This window comes from Bos mutus, chromosome 28 (genome assembly GCF_027580195.1).
Source record: "Bos mutus isolate GX-2022 chromosome 28, NWIPB_WYAK_1.1, whole genome shotgun sequence".
Classification (NCBI taxonomy): Eukaryota; Metazoa; Chordata; class Mammalia; order Artiodactyla; family Bovidae; genus Bos; species Bos mutus.
In genome coordinates this window covers 30,857,071-30,875,386 of record NC_091644.1, presented here as the reverse complement: position 1 = coordinate 30,875,386, position 18,316 = coordinate 30,857,071, and the positions used below count along the sequence as shown (strand labels likewise).

General features: G+C 37.4%; 1 protein-coding gene across 1 annotated transcript in view; it reads left to right on the top strand.

Annotated features, from left to right (window-relative positions):
* The first annotated feature begins 798 nt into the window (after positions 1–798).
* Positions 799–18,316, top strand: part of PHYHIPL (phytanoyl-CoA 2-hydroxylase interacting protein like) — a 95,384-nt gene continuing 77,866 nt past the window's right edge. Inside the window, exon 1 of the mRNA XM_070364562.1 lies at positions 799–1,121. Within this exon, the coding sequence (XP_070220663.1) occupies positions 1,016–1,121 (106 nt within the window). The 5' untranslated portion in view covers positions 799–1,015. The remainder of the gene's footprint in view (positions 1,122–18,316) is intronic.

The window sequence follows — 18,316 nt, the reverse complement described above, 5'->3', positions numbered from 1 at the left end:
TAGTTATTCGGTGGGTGAATAAATGGATGAATGAATGACGCTATTCTGCAAAGCCTGAGCAATCAGGGGCTGGTGTCCCCGAAGCACGCTTGCTGCCTTTCCAGCAGGCTGGCAAGCATCTCTTCATTCCCTTACTTTTCTGGCACGTCTCAATTCCCCTGTTTGTCCCTCCTTTAGGATGACCAAAATCCTGTCCCTAAACCGAGCCATTCCTCAGTTGATATGCTCATTTCTCGGACAGACGTAGCTGTTTCTGAGGAATGGCAGGCGGAACATGTAGGTTTGGGGAGGCGAATAGCCGGGGGCCTTGACGCGGCGAAGGTAGTTCCAACGCCCGATATAAAAGGGTCTGGACCCTCATTTCTCCAATCTTTGATAAACAAAACTGCTCACTCTCACCTCCTCGTGCAGACGCCGCAGTGCTAACCTGGTTCCGACTGACACCGTGAGGAGGGAAAAGAACGCCGAACCGCCCTCACTAGGAGAGAAGGGAGAAAGCGAGCGCTCCCCGACCCCCCTTGACGCCTGCCGTTCCCGTGCGCTCCACCGACCGACGACTCACGCGCGGGGTTGCGGGCGCCAAGACGCGAGGGCAGCCGGGGGCGCGTGCGCGCGGGAGGACCGATCGTGGGGTGGGGGCGGGGAAGGGACAGAGGCGAGCGCGGCGCGCCAGCAGGTGGGAGCGTCCTCTCGCGCGCGTGCGCGCCCCGTGCCTTCTCCCTCACGTTCCCCGCGCGCCGCGTCTCCTCCCCGCCGGGCGCGCGCCGCCTCCTGCCCTCGCGCCGGGTCTGTCTCGGTCTCTCAGAGCCGCACGCTCCGCGGAGCTCCAGCCACTGCCGTCGCCTCGGCAGCGGCTCTCCAGCCCGGCGGCTCAGCATCGGCCCCTCAGCGCCGCGTCCCAGGCCACCTCCCTCTCATCCGCCACTCCCCTTTCCTTTCCCGCCCTTCTCTCCCACACGGTCCTCGGAGAGAGCCTGGATACGAAGCAGGCGGACGTGAGAAGGGGGTTGGAAAAATGGAGGTGCCGCGCCTGGATCATGCCCTCAACAGCCCCACCAGCCCCTGTGAGGAGGTGATCAAAAACCTCAGCCTGGAGGCCATTCAGCTGTGCGACCGAGATGGTAAGAGCGGCCGGGACGGTGAGGATTGGCCGGGGTGGGGGTAAAGCCCGCTGCCAGACGCCGCGGCCACTGGGGCTCCCGCCGACCCTGCTCGCCCGGGCGGTAGGGTCTTTTGTTGTCCCCCTTGTGCAGTTGAACGCTGGTGGGGGCTCCCCTTCGCGCACCCACTCTCCCCTCAGACCCAGAAACAAAAGGACCCCGGGGCTCGCGGGTTGGCTGGGGAAGTCGCCGTGGTCCCCGGCTGCGGAGCCCCTCACCGTCCTCGTCCGCCTGGCTCCCGCCGAGGGGTTGCCCCGCGAGGGCGCCGTTCCCGCCGGCGTCTCCTGCTCCGGACCAGGTGTTTCCGATCTTTGCCGCAGTCCCGCTTTCCTGGGTCTCCCGGCGAAAGCCCTCGGGATGTTTCCAGCGTTGCCCCCTGCCCCCAGCACACACTCGTTAGCGGTCTCTACGCGGAAACTTACTAGTTCCTTTTTGAACCTCACATCTTCAGACTTCCTACATTTTGAAGTCTTTTAATCCTTTCAAAATGGAATTTGAAGTGACAGTTTTTTTTTCCAGTGAAGGGGCAGAAGAGTGCGTTTCAGCACCAAGGACAGCCACAAGGTTCGTGGTTTGAAACTGTGATTCAGAAACTGTCAAAAATGTGTAATGGAAGTGGCCTCGTATATCTGCCGTGATTCAGAGTATGTGGCGAGTACTCACCGTTGTGTCTTGATATTATATCGCTTATTCTATTGTTAAAGTTGACAGTCTCCTTAAAAAGGAAATTGATTAAACAGGTCTGAGCGTTAGAGGTAGACTAGTACAATGTGCAGTGTGGGTAGTTACAGCGCTTCTGTGTTATTAGTTGGAGTAGTTGGAGAGTCAGTGCTATTTCAGTAATGTGAAATAAAACTCCATTTGTAAAGAAGTCATCTGATTAGTACTGACTGATGTAATAATTGTAAAAAAATTATACAAATGACAAAGGAAAAATAATTTATGTGTTGTCAAGATGACCCTGAACAGTTTTGACTGTAAATGAAATTAGTGTTTGTGTGTCACTAAAAAATGGTTTTTAGTGACGGTTATGTAGATATACTAATAAACTTACAATAAGGTCATAAAATTGATCAGTATATAATCCAAGTAGAGAGCAGAGGTCTTGTTTCCAGTCATCTAAATGGTAATAACTTGATTAGGCATTGCTGTATAGTACAGTTTAGGTCAACTGAACGCGAAATTTCCGTTTATTAATAAATTTAGGACAATCGCTCTTGGATTAATTGCTCTTTGAAGCCAAAGGCACTTTAAATAATTTTGAAAAAGGTGTAGTATAGATAATAAATATTCTTGCAAAAGGTGCTTTTATTTTCTTCATCCCTAGACTGTTTTGGTCACCATAGTAATAAGTGCACATATTTTTGACATTAACAATTCATTGTTTTGGTATTCCATATAGGAAGTTGCACTATTGGACTGTACAGATTACTTTTAACATACCACATAGAAAGTCCTATGGGTTTGTTTATACTTTTGTGAAATGATTTTGTAATGTTACCATTGTAAATATTTTTATTTTCCTATGCTGCTTTTTACAGAAAGCAATAATAAAGGTAGATTTTATTTTCATCTGCTTCAATGATTTATCAAAAACTCGTCACTGTAGTTATTGGAAATAGGCAATTCATGGTTGCTCCTCAAAAGTCAGTAGTTAGTACTTAAAATTGCACTTACCAGATGTTTCAAAGATACTAAGAAAAATAAAGTTTTTTTAATGATCTTTACAGAGTTAATAATGTACAAAAATTAATGTCCTGCATTTACCATGTCTCTTCTCCCAGAGTATAAGTTATTTTATTTTGGTAATGTTTTTTAGTTTCTATGATTCACATTACTAACCCTGCAAAAATGAATGAATTATGTAACATTTAATTGGGGATGTACTGGCACTAGGCAGTTTGAAAATTACTACTTATTTGCAGACTTCTAATAGATTCAACACATTAAATAGAGTTTCATTTTATAAAATAGCTTATGTCTTCAAATACAAAGGGCTCTCTTTATTAAAAGATGTGTAAAATGTGAAGATAGTTCATGTAAAGATTTTGTTAAATGCCTAACTTTACATTTTGTGAAACTCTATATGTCAATTCCAAAAATGTTAAGTTGACATCATAGGAATAATTTAAAGGAGATGATATAGTTACTTTTACAGAACAATTTTAAAATGTGACATTAAGTTTTTCAACCAGATCTAGTCATACTTTTATATTGAGAAATTTTCAGCCAGATGAATTTGCTTCCTTCATTTCCTTCCTTTCACCCCCTCTCCAATCTCATTGTTTTACTTCTGGAAATATATAACACAAAAATCTGTGGCAGATCTGTTTTGCATTTAAGTACATAATGAGTTATATTTTCATAATTGTATGATTGTATAAATAAATACGTCTTGTTTGCTCTGTACTTTTCCTACTTTAATATGAATCTGATGATGGGAAAAATTAGTGCAATATTAATTCCTTAGAAGTGGAATGAAGTAGAGTAAGAGAAGATACCATGTGATTGTTTAATAAACATTTCCTTTTACCTACTCCACTTACAGATGTTTTTATAATGTTTTGCATTTTACATCAACTGAGAGCTATAGCTGCTGGTAAACATAACTATGTCTTATTGTCTTATGCTTCCTTGGCGCTCCTCTTTTATGTTTTTTTTTCCCTTGTCATTTGCCTTTTTTCTTATCTGTTTACATTATTAGTAACAATTTACAATGCTTCTTTTTCCCATCATCCCTCAAAATGCTTAATAGTTTCTGAAGAATTTGTAATAGAGTCCAAGTGGTCATATAATTGGATATTTTAATTAAGCAAGAGGGTTTTCATACACACATTATCTCATGTGTAGTTTTATCCTAGGCATGTGTGCTCTGGTTGCGAATACAAGGCCCTGCCTAGATTTCACTTATAGTTCAAAATGAGGATTCTGGACAGACTTCTATTAGAAAACCTCTGAAGATGTGCTGTTTTCTTACAACATATTTCTCTGTTATAAGAAAAAGACTGTTTCTGTTCTTCTTCTCTTGTATGTTGAAGTGGCTTCAAGTGACGTATATGATACACTTCAATGGTGAGTTTTCAAAAAAAATCAAAATAATTTATCTGGAAGCATTAGTAATATGGAAACTTATTTTCAATTTGTTTCTTCTCATAGATACTTTAGACCCTCACTGACCTGTGACATTTCAGAACAGCTCTGACCCCACACATAGAATTCTACACTGCTTCTCTTCATCTTTTTTTTTTTTTCATCGTACATATGGAAGCTTTCTTTCCTTGCTGTGGAGGAAAGATTCATCTTTATGTTGCTTTATATGCATCCAAGCTCACTCCACATATTTTGAAAGATAAATTCCTTTCAATTTGGACTTTACCTTATTTACTTAATATAAATCAGCTGAGACTGTCTTCTTTATTGGTGTGTGAATTAAACAAATTTTAAGTTTGAAAACAAAAGGTAATACAGGAGTGTTTAGTAACACAGTGCTGTATTAGATCATTCTTAATGGTATGTTTTAAAGCAGATGTCTAGGATGAATACTCTTAACTATTACCTTTCATAGTATAAGAATTTAAGGTAGGCATTACTGAGTCTCACTGACATGCGTGTAGCATGGTGGTAATACCATTTTACATTCAGACCTCTCATGAAATGTTGACTCTTGATACATATATGATCTTAGGAAAATTACTTAATCACTTCTTAGCCTCAAGCTTTCTCATGTAATATGGGTATAAAATGTCAGTCCTGTAGGGTTGCTGAGATAATTTAGGTATTATAAAATAGTTCTTGACACAAAATAGAGAATAGTAGTTATTTTAAATGGAATATTATTCTCCATATACCTTCTTGAGTTGAACTACTGCTTTATAATTCTTCATTATTTGGCCAATATTTGGTTTAGATGTTTTTTAAAAATTTCAGTTGTGTTTTATGTAGTAAATCTTATGTCACTTCAGTTTCATAAGTAGTCAATGGAAGCTAAATTCTGAATTTTAAATGAACAGTAAAATCACAGTTATAGTACTCTAATCTTTGCTTATGTTTTTCTATGACATCAGTTATATCCTTCTCAACCTTAATCCTAAAATCTATTTTCAGCTTCTGTTTGAAACCTGCTGTTTGCTGTTTTTCATGTACATTGTGACCTTGATACCTGCTTTGAGTAGGTATTTGCATCAGAGAACGTCTGTGTTCTTGATTCAACAATTGTTTTCTTTCTTTCTTTTATTTTTTTTAAAGTATAGATCTGTACTAGCACATGTGACCTCTGGGTTCAATTATTTGACCCAGATATTTACTATGGAGATGCTATGAATTTTTATTACTATGAAAACAAAACAAAACTAAAAGAAACAAGCAAACAGCTTGGAAACCATCAGATTATGTTAAACAAATTTATATTTTTGGTAGGGGCTCTAATTCATTCCCAGAGAAGACCAGGAAGTTACTAGAGTAAAAGTCTCATCAAAGCATATGTGACCAGGCTCCCTCCAGTGGTAGAATGACTGATATGTCATAAGTTGAAACATTCTTGCCTAGGTAATTAAGCCAATTAGAAATTCACTGTGTAGAATACTATCTAGAAAACTTTCAAGTCACCTTTAAAAAAAATCTTGCTGGTATTTCCTTCTCTTTAGGCCTAAGCTTTATTTTTTCATATAACTTTAGGTAATAGTTTCATGATGACTTTTATATTTTATCTTGGATTTCAGGATAATAATAATAATAGCAGGTACATCAGTTATAGCAGTAAGCATGATCCTTCTAGTTTTTTGTTTTTCTTCTCTGTCCTTAGTAAATGTATAATTTGTTTTCCTTATATATTTGCCTCTTTCTTTGGTTTATTTTCCATTTCTTTTAACTTTCTCTGTAATCATTTTATTGTTCATAAATTTAAATTCTGTCTTTACTACTATAAAGCATTTGGCTCATTTTAAGAGTTTAAAATATTTTGTTAATATTAGACAGTAAACTGTCCTATTAACACATACAAGAAGTAAAATTAGTATTTGGGGAGGACTTCTAGCAGAAATGTGATGAAAGAGTTGAAGAGTCTTGACAGGAAAAATAGACAGCCTCAGCTTGTTCTCAGTATGGGAGGAGAGTGAGTGGCAGTGGTATAAAAGAAATCTAAAAATAATTACCCAAAATTTGTGATTGATTGAATTTTCAAGCAAAATGAAAAGTGACCAGTGGTAACTGTAGGATTTTAGATTTAGGAAATCTGAAGAATCATTAACAAGAATAAAATTAAAAAAATAAAAAGGTAAGGGTATTTTGACATCTGATGACAGTATTTTACATCTTAAATTTTAGGCCTCAGTGGACATCTAAATGCATCCCAAATACTTTTCCAGGGCTGCTTCCCTCTGAGAAATCATTCTCAGAATAGTTTTTATGTACTGTTTTCTCATTATTGTTTCAGTGTGGATGCTCACAAGAAAATCCATTTACATTCTTCTTAGACACTCCTTTTCCTTCATTCTCACTATTCCTGCTCTTTAAGGCTATTTATCATCCAATGATAATATTTTGAGAATCATTAGTAAACTACTTGATACAGAGGATTATGAAATAGATTTTTTTGAGTCATCTGCACGAAGATAGTTTTGGAGTCTTAGGAGACTTTCCGCAGGGATGTAGTACAAAGTGAAAAGAACATGTACATTAAGGTATTTGAAGTCTAACGTGAGAGACTTCTTTGGAAGCATATATTAAGCCTTTACCAATTCCACCTATGTTCTGGGAAAAGGGTTCTAGAATGAAGAAGAGAATTGGTCACAGAGCTATGTATTCCACTGGGGAGACTAGAACTTGGCTGAACAAGGAAGATTAGAATTTGACTTAGGTTTTAGAGTGACCTCCGAACAGCTTTGTGTCTCTCCCCTTGAAGGTAAGGAATGATCAAATGCTAGGGAAGGCCAAGTTGAACCTCAAAGATGAAATGTGCAATTCAGGCTTGTTAATGCCGACAAGTACTCTACGTTTTGAAGTCCCTCATTAGATGTGAGTTGAACAAAAAGCATCACACTCCAAATTGTGGTTAGTTTGTTTATGATGTTATGACTACTTGGACCAAGTTTGTGGTTCATTGTAAAGGGTTGTGGGATTTTTGCATACGTCCTGTTACTTGAAGTGTTTGTGGAAACTACTGTAAATAGATCTTTTTGTTTTCTATAGCCTATGCGAGTGTTGTTATCTAATAATAGTAAGAAAAGCTTATAATTTCCCTCAATGTATGCCAGTAAAGACAAGGCACAAAATCTTTTTCAATATGCTTACCATGATTTTTCTGGAAAAATACTGCCTTACCTTCTCTAAGCCTGAATGTTGGTAAATCTCCTAGTCTTTAACAGTTTTAAAGCTGATGATAAATGCAAAGAAAAATGACAGACTATTTTTGAGCATCAAGTATGTGATATGTTCCTCGTGATTGCATTTTCGAGTTATATCTGTGATGTAGAACAGGGATCAGCAAGTTACAATCCTTGGGCCAAATCTGAAAACCTGCTGCCAGTTTTTTAAATAAAATTTTATTGGAATAAAGCCATGCTTATTTGTTTATATATTGTCTATGGCGGCCTTCTTGCTAAAACATCAGAGTTGTGTAGCTGTGGCAACAGACCACATACTCCACAAACCTTAAAATACTTATTATCTAGTCCTTTACACAAAAGGCTTGCCAACTCTTAATGTAGAGGGCTAAGAAAATAAATTAATATCTCTTGATTGGAATAAAAATATTGAAAGAGTTTCTGAAAAAAAAAATCATAATATTTTGCTGTTATAGATTACCAGGGCTTTAGATTATGCTGGTCAGGCAGAGTTCTGTGGAAAGCTTAAAAACCTTACCAGGCAATAATAGGAAACAAGCCCTAGTTTTAATTTGAAATCTAGGCATCATATAAATAACTTTAGAAAGAAATACTAGTTCTGCATCACAATCTCATTAATAAATATGTTTTAAAGAATCAAACATGATGATACGAACTTTGAGAAATACATTTATATTGATACATATTACAAATATTTATGTGTGCATCATATTCTTCCTTCTAAACCAAATTCTTATTGAAAAAGACTCAAGGTCTTACTCGTCTTTCTGTTTCCATAATCTCACATACTACTTCTCTGTCTGTATTTTTTTTCAGTGTTTAACCTAAGACTGTCTGATACATTATAAAAATAGAATAAAAATGAATTATTAGAAAAATGAAATTTAAAAGATCCAAAAAGATTCAACAGACATAAAATTTACTGTCAAATTCATATACAAGTTTCCAAATGCTTAATCCTAATTTTTATATTTATCTCATCACAAATTGATAAATAGTTTGCAAACCACACTTTGAGCACAATAGCTAGAGGACGGTGACATTCTATCCTATTGAAAGCTTAATTTTTAGGTACTGAACTTAACCAGTTAATATTCTCACTTTGTTTCCTTTTGTTTTTTTACTTGCCTTGTATTGTTACTGTTTATACATGTATTACAAGTTTAGGATCTCTGTTAAGAATTGGAAAAAGGATCCAAGAATGTGTAATTTGGCTCCTGCATTTAAAGAATTTACTGGCAGTTAGGGAGATGATACATTTAAATAGATAAATACGTGATAAGTATATAATAGTACAGAAGAAAAAGTGGTTAATTCTGTCTTGAGTCTCTCAGATGACTTCACAGAAGGAAGCAACATATTTTGTGGGTATTAAAATTTAAAAATTTGAAGAAGCAGAATAAGAGCATTTCTGGCAAGATAAGTGCATATATAAAGGCATAAAACCATATATGTCCTAGGAATACATAGCACTTAGTATTGCTAAAAAAGAGATATTCCTTATGAGAAAATAAACTAAAAGCTAGTTAGGGAGAGCTGTTAATAGATTATGCCATGATCTATAGTTTGTATTTATCTAGTTTGAAATCATACTAGTAGACTCCAAACTTTGTAATTTGTAGAGAACCTTTTAAAGCAAAACCACCACATTTTAGAGAATTCTTAATAAGTAAAAGTAGCATTTTATTAGTATACACTTATCCTGAAATTAAAAACATACCTAGTATTTCAAATAAAGTCAATTGATCAATGGATATAGTTAGAAATTAAAATTAGCAGTTTACTTGAAAGTTGTTACTTTATATCAGCCTGAATATCCACTTTATTTCTGAATTTTATTTTTATTGCATTGTGTCTAGGAAATTCTGGTTCATACAGATAAGTAGTGGCAAATGATAATGTTCTTAATTCATTTTCTCTTCTCAGAATACTCTTTAAATAAATTGATTCAGACTTTAGAGAAATAGTAAGTTGTTTTTTTTTTTTTTTCCCCTCAACTCAAAGTGTAAGTCCTTTTGGAGGGAGGTAATAGAATTGACTCATCTGTCAGTTCATTTTGTCATTGTTCAGTGTGAAAATAATGTATCTTGTAATATTCTGAAATATTCATTGATAACATTTTTTAAATGCTCACATTTTTTTGCTGATCTCTTAAAAATTTCAGAAGAGCTTAATTACTTGAATGATGACTCAAGTGTAAGGATCAGTTTCATTATTGATACTTTATATGTATCTATAAGCTTGGTAACATTTGTGACTTTTGTCAGATTGAGGTTTTTCAACTTGTTACAATGCTATATAATCATATTAGTGTGCCTATTATTTATATTTGAAAGATATTTGTATAAAAACTTTTTAATGACTAAAGTATTTCTTGTTTCTTTTGAAGTATTTATATTTTGCTTCAGGACATCTATTTAAGTTTGGTATGAAGAAAACGAATTTTGAAATTTTCTATCTGTAACAATACAGTTAACCCAGGAAAAAAAAGAAAAACCCATCAATTTAAATGATAATCTATGTGTGATTAGGCAAAACTGTTTTGAAATAAGTTAGTATCCAATCCTTACTAGTGAACAGTTAGTACTTAATGAACGCTGGCAAAAGCTTTTATAGGAGCTACCACTAATGAGATTTTAAAATTTTTATCTACTTCCTTTAATAGAGTTGTCTCAACAATTCTTACAGTTTAGTTGATGATGTGTTAAAAACTGATTTAAACATTAAAATTTTCTTGTTGTTTGTATGTTGGTTTAGCATCCTTGAATTGACCTATTTGAGAAACTTCTACAAAAATAAATGCAGAGATCTGCCACATTCAAATTCTAATGCAGTTAAATTGGAAAGATTTTACATAATTTCAACATTTGAATTAATCAAGCATATGTGATGAATAATTTTGTATTTTCTGCATTTTTAGACATGTACCACTATTTGAGTTTTTTATAACAGTTTACTAATTTAACATATTTGTCATACTGTTATATAGGATTTAATAAGACTTTTGTCCAATCATGTATGCTGTTGTTCATAGGTAATATGGTGACTTTATTCTGAGCACATTTTAATTCCTAGATTTATAATAATTTCATATACACTTTTTTTTTCCTTCAAAATTGTGGAACTTGTTAAAGACTGTATCATTACAGGTTTCCCCTTGATATGCAAAAGCAGAGCTTTCTTCTGAAAGCTTTTGTAAGCCAAAACGGTATAAAATGAAGAAGCAGTTAACTTGGGACACATATTGCTAATGTATGCACAAAATAAACCCAGATAAAGCATAGATGCTCACAGACACAGTTCAGAGCTCTGGGACTTGATGCTGTTATGTGGAGTGTAGTTCTCAGGAAAGGAACTTGGAGGTGCAGCTCTTCCTGCTTGGGGTGCACACTGCCTCAATAGTGGCTCCCTGCCAAACAAACACTGAAGGCTGTTTTTGATTTTTTGCCTCCTCTTGTAGAGGGAAAATTCTCTTTGGATTTTTGTGGCTGGAAAAAACAGGTACTAGTGTAGATATTTTGTAAAAGTGAAGTGACATAAAGCGAAGTCTTGGGAAAGTGGAGGATAGCTTTATTTGCAAACCTTTTTAAAATTTGCCACTGCAATGTAAATTCTACTGACAGATGACTGTCATTGAACTTTGGTACAGTGTTTTAGCTTTGAGAGCTCCCAAATGTTAGCTGAAAGAGCAACTGTTACTAATTAATAGGAAGGCTTTGAGATGTCTTGAGTGAAATCGGTCTCAATATATCCATGTTAACACCTATGTAAGATTCCTGCTTTTAACGAGGGACCCACTTCTAGTTTTATAGGTAATTATTTTTTATAACCTATACTGGAAAAAGTAGAACTATAACCCAAACTTAGAGTAACTCTATCACATGTGTAAAGAAATACACAAAATTCATAAGCCCTTCTATTTAACTTGTTCTAATGAGCTGAAGGGACAAATAGATGCACCTGAGCCATGCCTGCAACTAATTGAACACTGCTTGCAAACCCATAATGTTTGCAAAATTTTACTTGAGGGTATACTTGTTGAATAGAAAACAAACATGAAATATGATCAGAGCCACAACCTTTTTATACATTATGCCATTTTGTGTACTGAAGTAGCAGGCCAAGTTTTATTTTGATGTTTACCCCAAATCTCATAATTCAGCACAATTTAACATATGCTTTTTTAACTCAGTTTTTAAAATAGTTCAAAATTATTCAGAAGAAACTTAAATGATAGTGTTTGCTGAACCTCTTAATCACCTTTACTAAAAAATATAAAACCATTTATCAGAAACAATTTAAATCATTGGATCTCAGCATTTGTTACCAGGAGGACTTGGTGAAGCAGGCTGCTCCCTCCACCCCTGAGTTTCTGATTTAATAGTTCTGGGGTGGAGCCCAAGAATTTGCATTTCTAACAAGTTTCCAGGTGATGCTGATGTTGTTGAGTCAGATACCACACTTGGAGAACCACTGCTGTAGGCAGCATAACCAAAGAAGTCCTTAGGTAAGGAAAAGTTATTTACATGTTTGGTTTTAATACATACAACCATTTGAGGAATGAACTGGAGTACTGAGCTCAGGAATCTCACCACTTATGGGGCAATTATAGATAAAAGTATTATTTAGAAAAGGAAGATGAAAATTTAGAGTGGAATTGAACATTTTTGAAGTAAAGTCTGTTGATTTTGTGATTGAACTGAAAGTGTGAGATATGAAAAGGAATTGTTGTTGATGGCTAAATTTACTACATTGGGTACATTTTGATGCCAGTAAATAAAGTAGTAATTGTTGGAGTGAGTGTGCAGAAGTCTTGGTATCAGAATATTAACAAGCTATTAAAGTCTTCCGAACAACTTAGGTTTCAGATATTTATGGAATACCTCTGTGGAAATATCCAGGAAGCTCTTAGAAATATCTCTGCCTTATTGGAGTGTGTCTGAGGATAAAGATGGAATTTGATAGTCATTTTCAAGCTGTTTTTCTACTGCTTCTCTTTCTCCTTTCCTGTGTACTGTGCTCGGTCTCTCAGTCGTGTCTGACTCTTTGTGACCCTATGGACTGTAGCCTTCCAGGCCCCTCTGTCCATGGAGTTTTCCAGACAAAAATGCTAGAGTGAGTTGCCGTTTCCCACTCCAGGAGATCTTCCCAACCCAGGGATCAAGGTCATGTCTCCTGCATTGGCAGACAAATTCTTTACCACTGTGCTACTTGGGAAGCCCCTATCAAATGTTTTTTACTTCATCTTCTAATCAGTCCTTTAGAATCATACTGAGTTGTTGAACTGCTCATTAGAGCAAGTAAATTCTAATGTTGGCATAATTTTTTGTGGTGTCTAAAATGAGCATTGAATTTTATATATTTTATATATATAAATTTTATGTAATTTGGGGAGTTGTTATTTGGGGCAGTTAACATAAAAGAAAACAATTGACCTAAGCTCTATACTTGATAGATTTCTTTCCCTGATATCACCTGGAAAGAGAGTTAAGTATATGATTTTCTGTGCTTACTTTTGAGTTAAATTCACCCATTCCAGTCCATTTTAGTTCACTGATTCGTAAAATGTCAATGTTCACTCTTGCCATCTCCAGTTTGACCACTTCCTATTTGCCTTGATTCATGGACCTAACATTCCAGGTTCCTATGCAATACTGCTCTTTACAGCACCAGACTTTACTTTCATCACCAGTCACATCCACAGCCATGTGTTTTTGCTTTGGCTTCATCTCCTCATTCTTTCTGGAGTTATTTCTCCACTGATCTCCAGTAGCATATTGGGCACGTACCAACCTGGGGAGTTCATCTTTCAGTGTCCAATCTTTTTACCTTTTCATACTGTTCATGGGGTTCTCAAAGCAAGAATACTGAAGTGGCTTGCCATTCCCTTCTCCAGTGGACCACGTTTTGTCAGAACTCTCTGCCATGACCTGTCCGTCTTGGGTGGCCCTACACAGCATGGCTCATAGTTTCATCAGATTGGTTATATTTCTGTGATTGTGGTTTTCAGTCTGTCTGCCTTCTGATGGAGAAGGATAAGAAGCTTATGGAAGTTTCCTGATGGGAGAGACTGACTGAGGGGGAAACCTGGTCTTGTTCTGATGGGCAGGGCCATGCTCAGTAAATCTTTAATCCAGTTTTCTGTTGATGGGCCATGCTCAGTAAATCTTTAATCCAGTTTTCTGTTGATGTTTCTGTTCTGTTCCTTGTTATTTGACCTGAGGCCAAACTATGGTGGAGGTAATGAAGATAATCTACTTTGAAAGGTCCCATGTACACATTGCTACACTCAGTGCTCCCAGCCCTGCAGCAGGCCACCACTGACCCATGCCTCTGCCAGAGACCCCTGGACACTCATGGGCAAATATGGGTCAGTTTCCTGTGGGGTCACTGCTCCTTTCTCCTGGGTCCTGGTGGGCACAAGGTTCTGTTTGCACCCTCCAAGAGTCTGTTTCCCCAGTCCTGTGTAAGTTCTGGCAGCTCTATGTTGGAGTTAATGGCGACCTCCTCCAAGAGGGCTTATGCCACACCCAGGTCTACTGCACCCAGAGCCCCTGCCCCTGCATCAGTCCACTGCTGACCCGTACCTCCTCAGAAGACTCTCAAACACAGTTCTGTCTCAGTCTCTATGGCGTCTGGGTCCTGGTGCACACAAGGTATGTTTGAGCCCTCTGAAGGTCTCTGGCGGTTATGGAGTTTGATTGTTAACGTGATTTTGCCCCTCCTATCGTCTTGCTGGGGCTTCTCCTTGGCCCTTGGAGGTGGGGTACCTCCTCAAAGTTGCTCCAGCACCACGCAGCTACCGCTCCAGTGCCTCATGTCTTGCTGGGGCTTCTGTGCCCTTGGACGTGGAGTGTCACCTCACAGTCACAATCAAGGCAAATTGGAATTGGTCAAACAGGAGTTAGCAAGAGTGAACATCAACATTTTAGCAATCAGAGAACTAAAATAGACTGGAATGGGTGAATTTAACTCAGATGGCCATTATATCTACTACTGTGGGCAAGAATCCCTTAGAAGAAATGGAATATCCATCATAGTCAACAAAAGAGTCCAAAATGCAGTACTTGGATGCAATCACAAAAATGACAGAATGATCTCTGTTTGTTTCCAAGGCAAACCATTCAGTAGTGCAGTAATCCAAGTCTATGCCCAGACCAATAATGCTAAAGAAGCTGAAGTTGAACAGTTCTATGAAGACCTACAAGATCTTTTAGAACTAACACCCAAAAAAGATGTCCTTTTCATTATAGGGGACTGGAATGCAAAAGTAGGAAGTCAAGAAACACCTGGAGTAACAGGCAAATTTGGCCTTGGAGTACAGAATGAAGCAGGGCAAAGGCTAATAGAGTTTTGCCAAGAGAACACACTGGTCATAGCAAACACCCTCTTCCACAACACAAGAGAAGACTATACATGTGGACATCACCAGATGATCAATTCAAAACCCAGATTTATTATATTCTTTGCAACCAAAGATGGAGAAGCTCTATACAGTCAGCAAAAACAAGACCAGGACCTGACTGTGGCTCAGGTCATGAACTCCTTATTGCCAAATTCAGACTTAAATTGAAAAAAGTAGGAAAACAACTAGACCTTTCAGGTATGACCTAAATCAAATCCCTTATGATTATGCGGATGTGAGAAATAGATTCAAGGAATTAGATCTGATAGACAAAGTGCCTGAAGAACTATAGACAGATTTGTGACATTGTACAGGAGGCATTATTCAAGACCATCCTCAAGAAAAAGAAATACATAAAGGCAAAATGGTTGTCTGAGGAGGCCTTACAAATAGCTATGCAAAGAAGAGAAGTGAAAGGCAAAGGAGAAAAGGAAAGTACACCCTTTTGAATGCAGAGTTCTAAAGAATAACAAGGCGAGATAAGAAAGCCTTCCTCAGTGATCAGTGCAAAGAGATAGAGGAAAACAATAGAATGGGAAAGACTAGAGATCTCTTTAAGAAAATTAGAGATACCAAGGGAACATTTCATGCAAGATGGGCACAGTAAAAGACAGAAATGGCATGGACCTAACAGAAGCAGAAGATATTAAGAAGAGGTGGCAAGAATACACAGAAGAACTATACAAAACAGAGCTTAATAACCCAGATAACCATGATGGTGTGATCACTCACCTAGAGCCAGAGATCCTGGAATACAAAGTTAAGTGGACATTAGGAAGCTTCACTATGAACAAAGCTAGTGGAGGTGATGGAATTCCAGTTGAGCTAGTTCAAATCCTAAAAGATGATGCTGTGAAAGTGCTTCACTCAATATGCTAGCAAATTTGGAAAACTCAGCAGTGGCTGACTGCGAAAGGACTGCAAAAGATTAGTTTTCCTTCCAGTCCCAAAGAAAAGCAATGCCAAAGAATGCTCAAACTACCACACAATTGCACTTATCTCACATGCTAGCAAAGTGATTCTCAAAATTCTCCAAGCTAGGCTTCAACAGTATGTGAACTGTGAACTTCCAAATGTTCAACCTGGATTTAGAAAAGGCACAGGAACCAGAGAAATTGCCAACATCCATTGGATCATTGAAAAAGCAAGAGAGTTCCAGAAACACAGCTACTTCTGCTTTATTAACTATGCCAAAGCCTTTCACTGTGTGGATCACAACAAACTGGAAAATTCTGAAAGAGATGGGAGTACTAGACCACCTGACCTGCCTCTTGAGAAAACTGTATGCAGGTCAAGAAGCAGTGGTTAGAACTGGACATGGAACAACAGAATGATTCTGAATCAGGAAAGGAGTACGTCAAGTATGTCAAGGCTGTATATTGACACCCTACTTATTTAACTTATATGCAGAGTACATCATGAGAAATGCTGGGCTGGATGAATCACAAGCTAAAATCTAGATTACCGGGAGAAATATCAATAACCTCAGATATGCAGATGACATCATACTTATGGCAGAAAGCGAAGAGCCCCTTGATGAAAGGGAAAGAGGAAAGTGAAAAAGTTGGCTTAAAACTCAACCTTCACAAAACTAAGATCATGTCATCTAGTCCCATCACTCATGGCAAATAGATGGGGAAACAATGGAAACAGTGACAGACTTTTTTTTTTTTTTGGTCTCCAAAATCACTGCAGATGGTGACTACAGCCATGAAAGTAAAAGACGTTTGCTCCTTGGAAGAAAAGTTATGACCAACGTAGACAGTATATTAAGAAGCAGAGATAATACATTGCCAACAAAGGTCTGTATAGTCAAAGCTATGGTTTTTCCTGTAGTCATGTATGGATGTGAGAGTTGGACTGTAAAGAAAGCTGAGCGCCAAAGAATTGATACTTTTGAACTGTAGTATTGGAGAAGACTCTTGAGAGTCCCTTGCACCACAAGGAAATCCAGCCAATCCATCCTAAAGGAAATCAGTCCTGAATATTCCCTGGAAGTTCTGGTGCTGAAGCTGCAACTCCAATACTCTGGCCACCTGATGTGAAGAACTGACTCAGTGGAAGAGACCCTGATGCTGGGAAAGATTGAGGGCAGGAGGAGAAGGGGACAACAGAGGATGAGATGGTTGGATGGCATCACCGACTCAATGGACATGAGTTTGAGTAGGCTCTGGGAGTTGGTGATGGACAGGGAGGCCTGGCATGCTGCAGTCCCTGGGGTCTGACCCAGCTGAGTTGGACACAACTGAGTGAACTGAACTGTGCTTACTGTGGAAATACAGTGGACTGATTTTTCCTTCATGGTAACAGTCTACAATGTATAAAATAAACTGTTGGAACTCAGCAGGCAAATAATGACACTTGAACCTACGAAAGCTAAAATCTTTATACTGAAACTATTCCTAAAACTTTCATACTGAACATATATTTCCAACATTTTTAGACTTCTATTAAATTTAATATTTACTTTGTATGTATTGAATACTGCTCTGAATAAGACATAGTCTTTTTTATATTTGATTTGTGTTCTTTGCAGATAGCTGAAAAAACACTAATCAGCCACCACAGCGCTCTCTGTCATTTCTCTAGTGTTCTTAATAGTTTCCTTCTGAAAAATTTGACAGAAGGGCAAATGGCAGTGAAATGTAGCTAAACTATGTTAAACTGTGCTTTCTTAAATGATTTCTGAAATTTTTTGAGGCAAAGTGTTATAAAAGACTTTGAAAATACAGAGATTTAACATTTTTAGCTTCATTTATGTATATATACATATATATAAACCATATCAAGATAGTCTAATTGTTACTGGGCTGACAATTAAGTTTTAAAAACACTCTAGAGTGCTGCATTTGTATCATTTACTTATGAGTTTACAAAGCTCTTTTGCCAGCATTTCTATCAACATGTGTTAAATTTTTTTCTCTGAGCACACGGAACTTTTGTGAAATGTCAAAAACATTGTTTTTAAGTAAAAAATGACACCTAAGAACGATAAGTATGATGATGTGAGAAAGCAGAAAGGAGTTCTACCCAGAATAGCTTTTGCTAAATTGAAAAGTAGTTTTGCAAAATTTTTATAAACTAATATTATTATACCAACAGTATAAAGTATCATAATTTACCATGGGTCAGAATTTACTTTAGTTGCTTTTAAAATGACTCTAATTGTCCTGTATTATCACTAAGGGTCTGCAAATGGCTTACTTTTGTTTTTCTGTTATACTCTGCTACGTTTTATGGGGAAGTTAAGTGCTTTGTTTCTACATTGTAAAGACTTTCAAAACTGTTGTGTAAATGCTATGAGTGTTTTGTATAGGAACCTCAGAGGTCATTTAAGATAATTAATTGGGCCATGGAATAAAGTAATAGAAGTTCTATTCTAATAGTAATATCTAATAGAAGAAATGTTT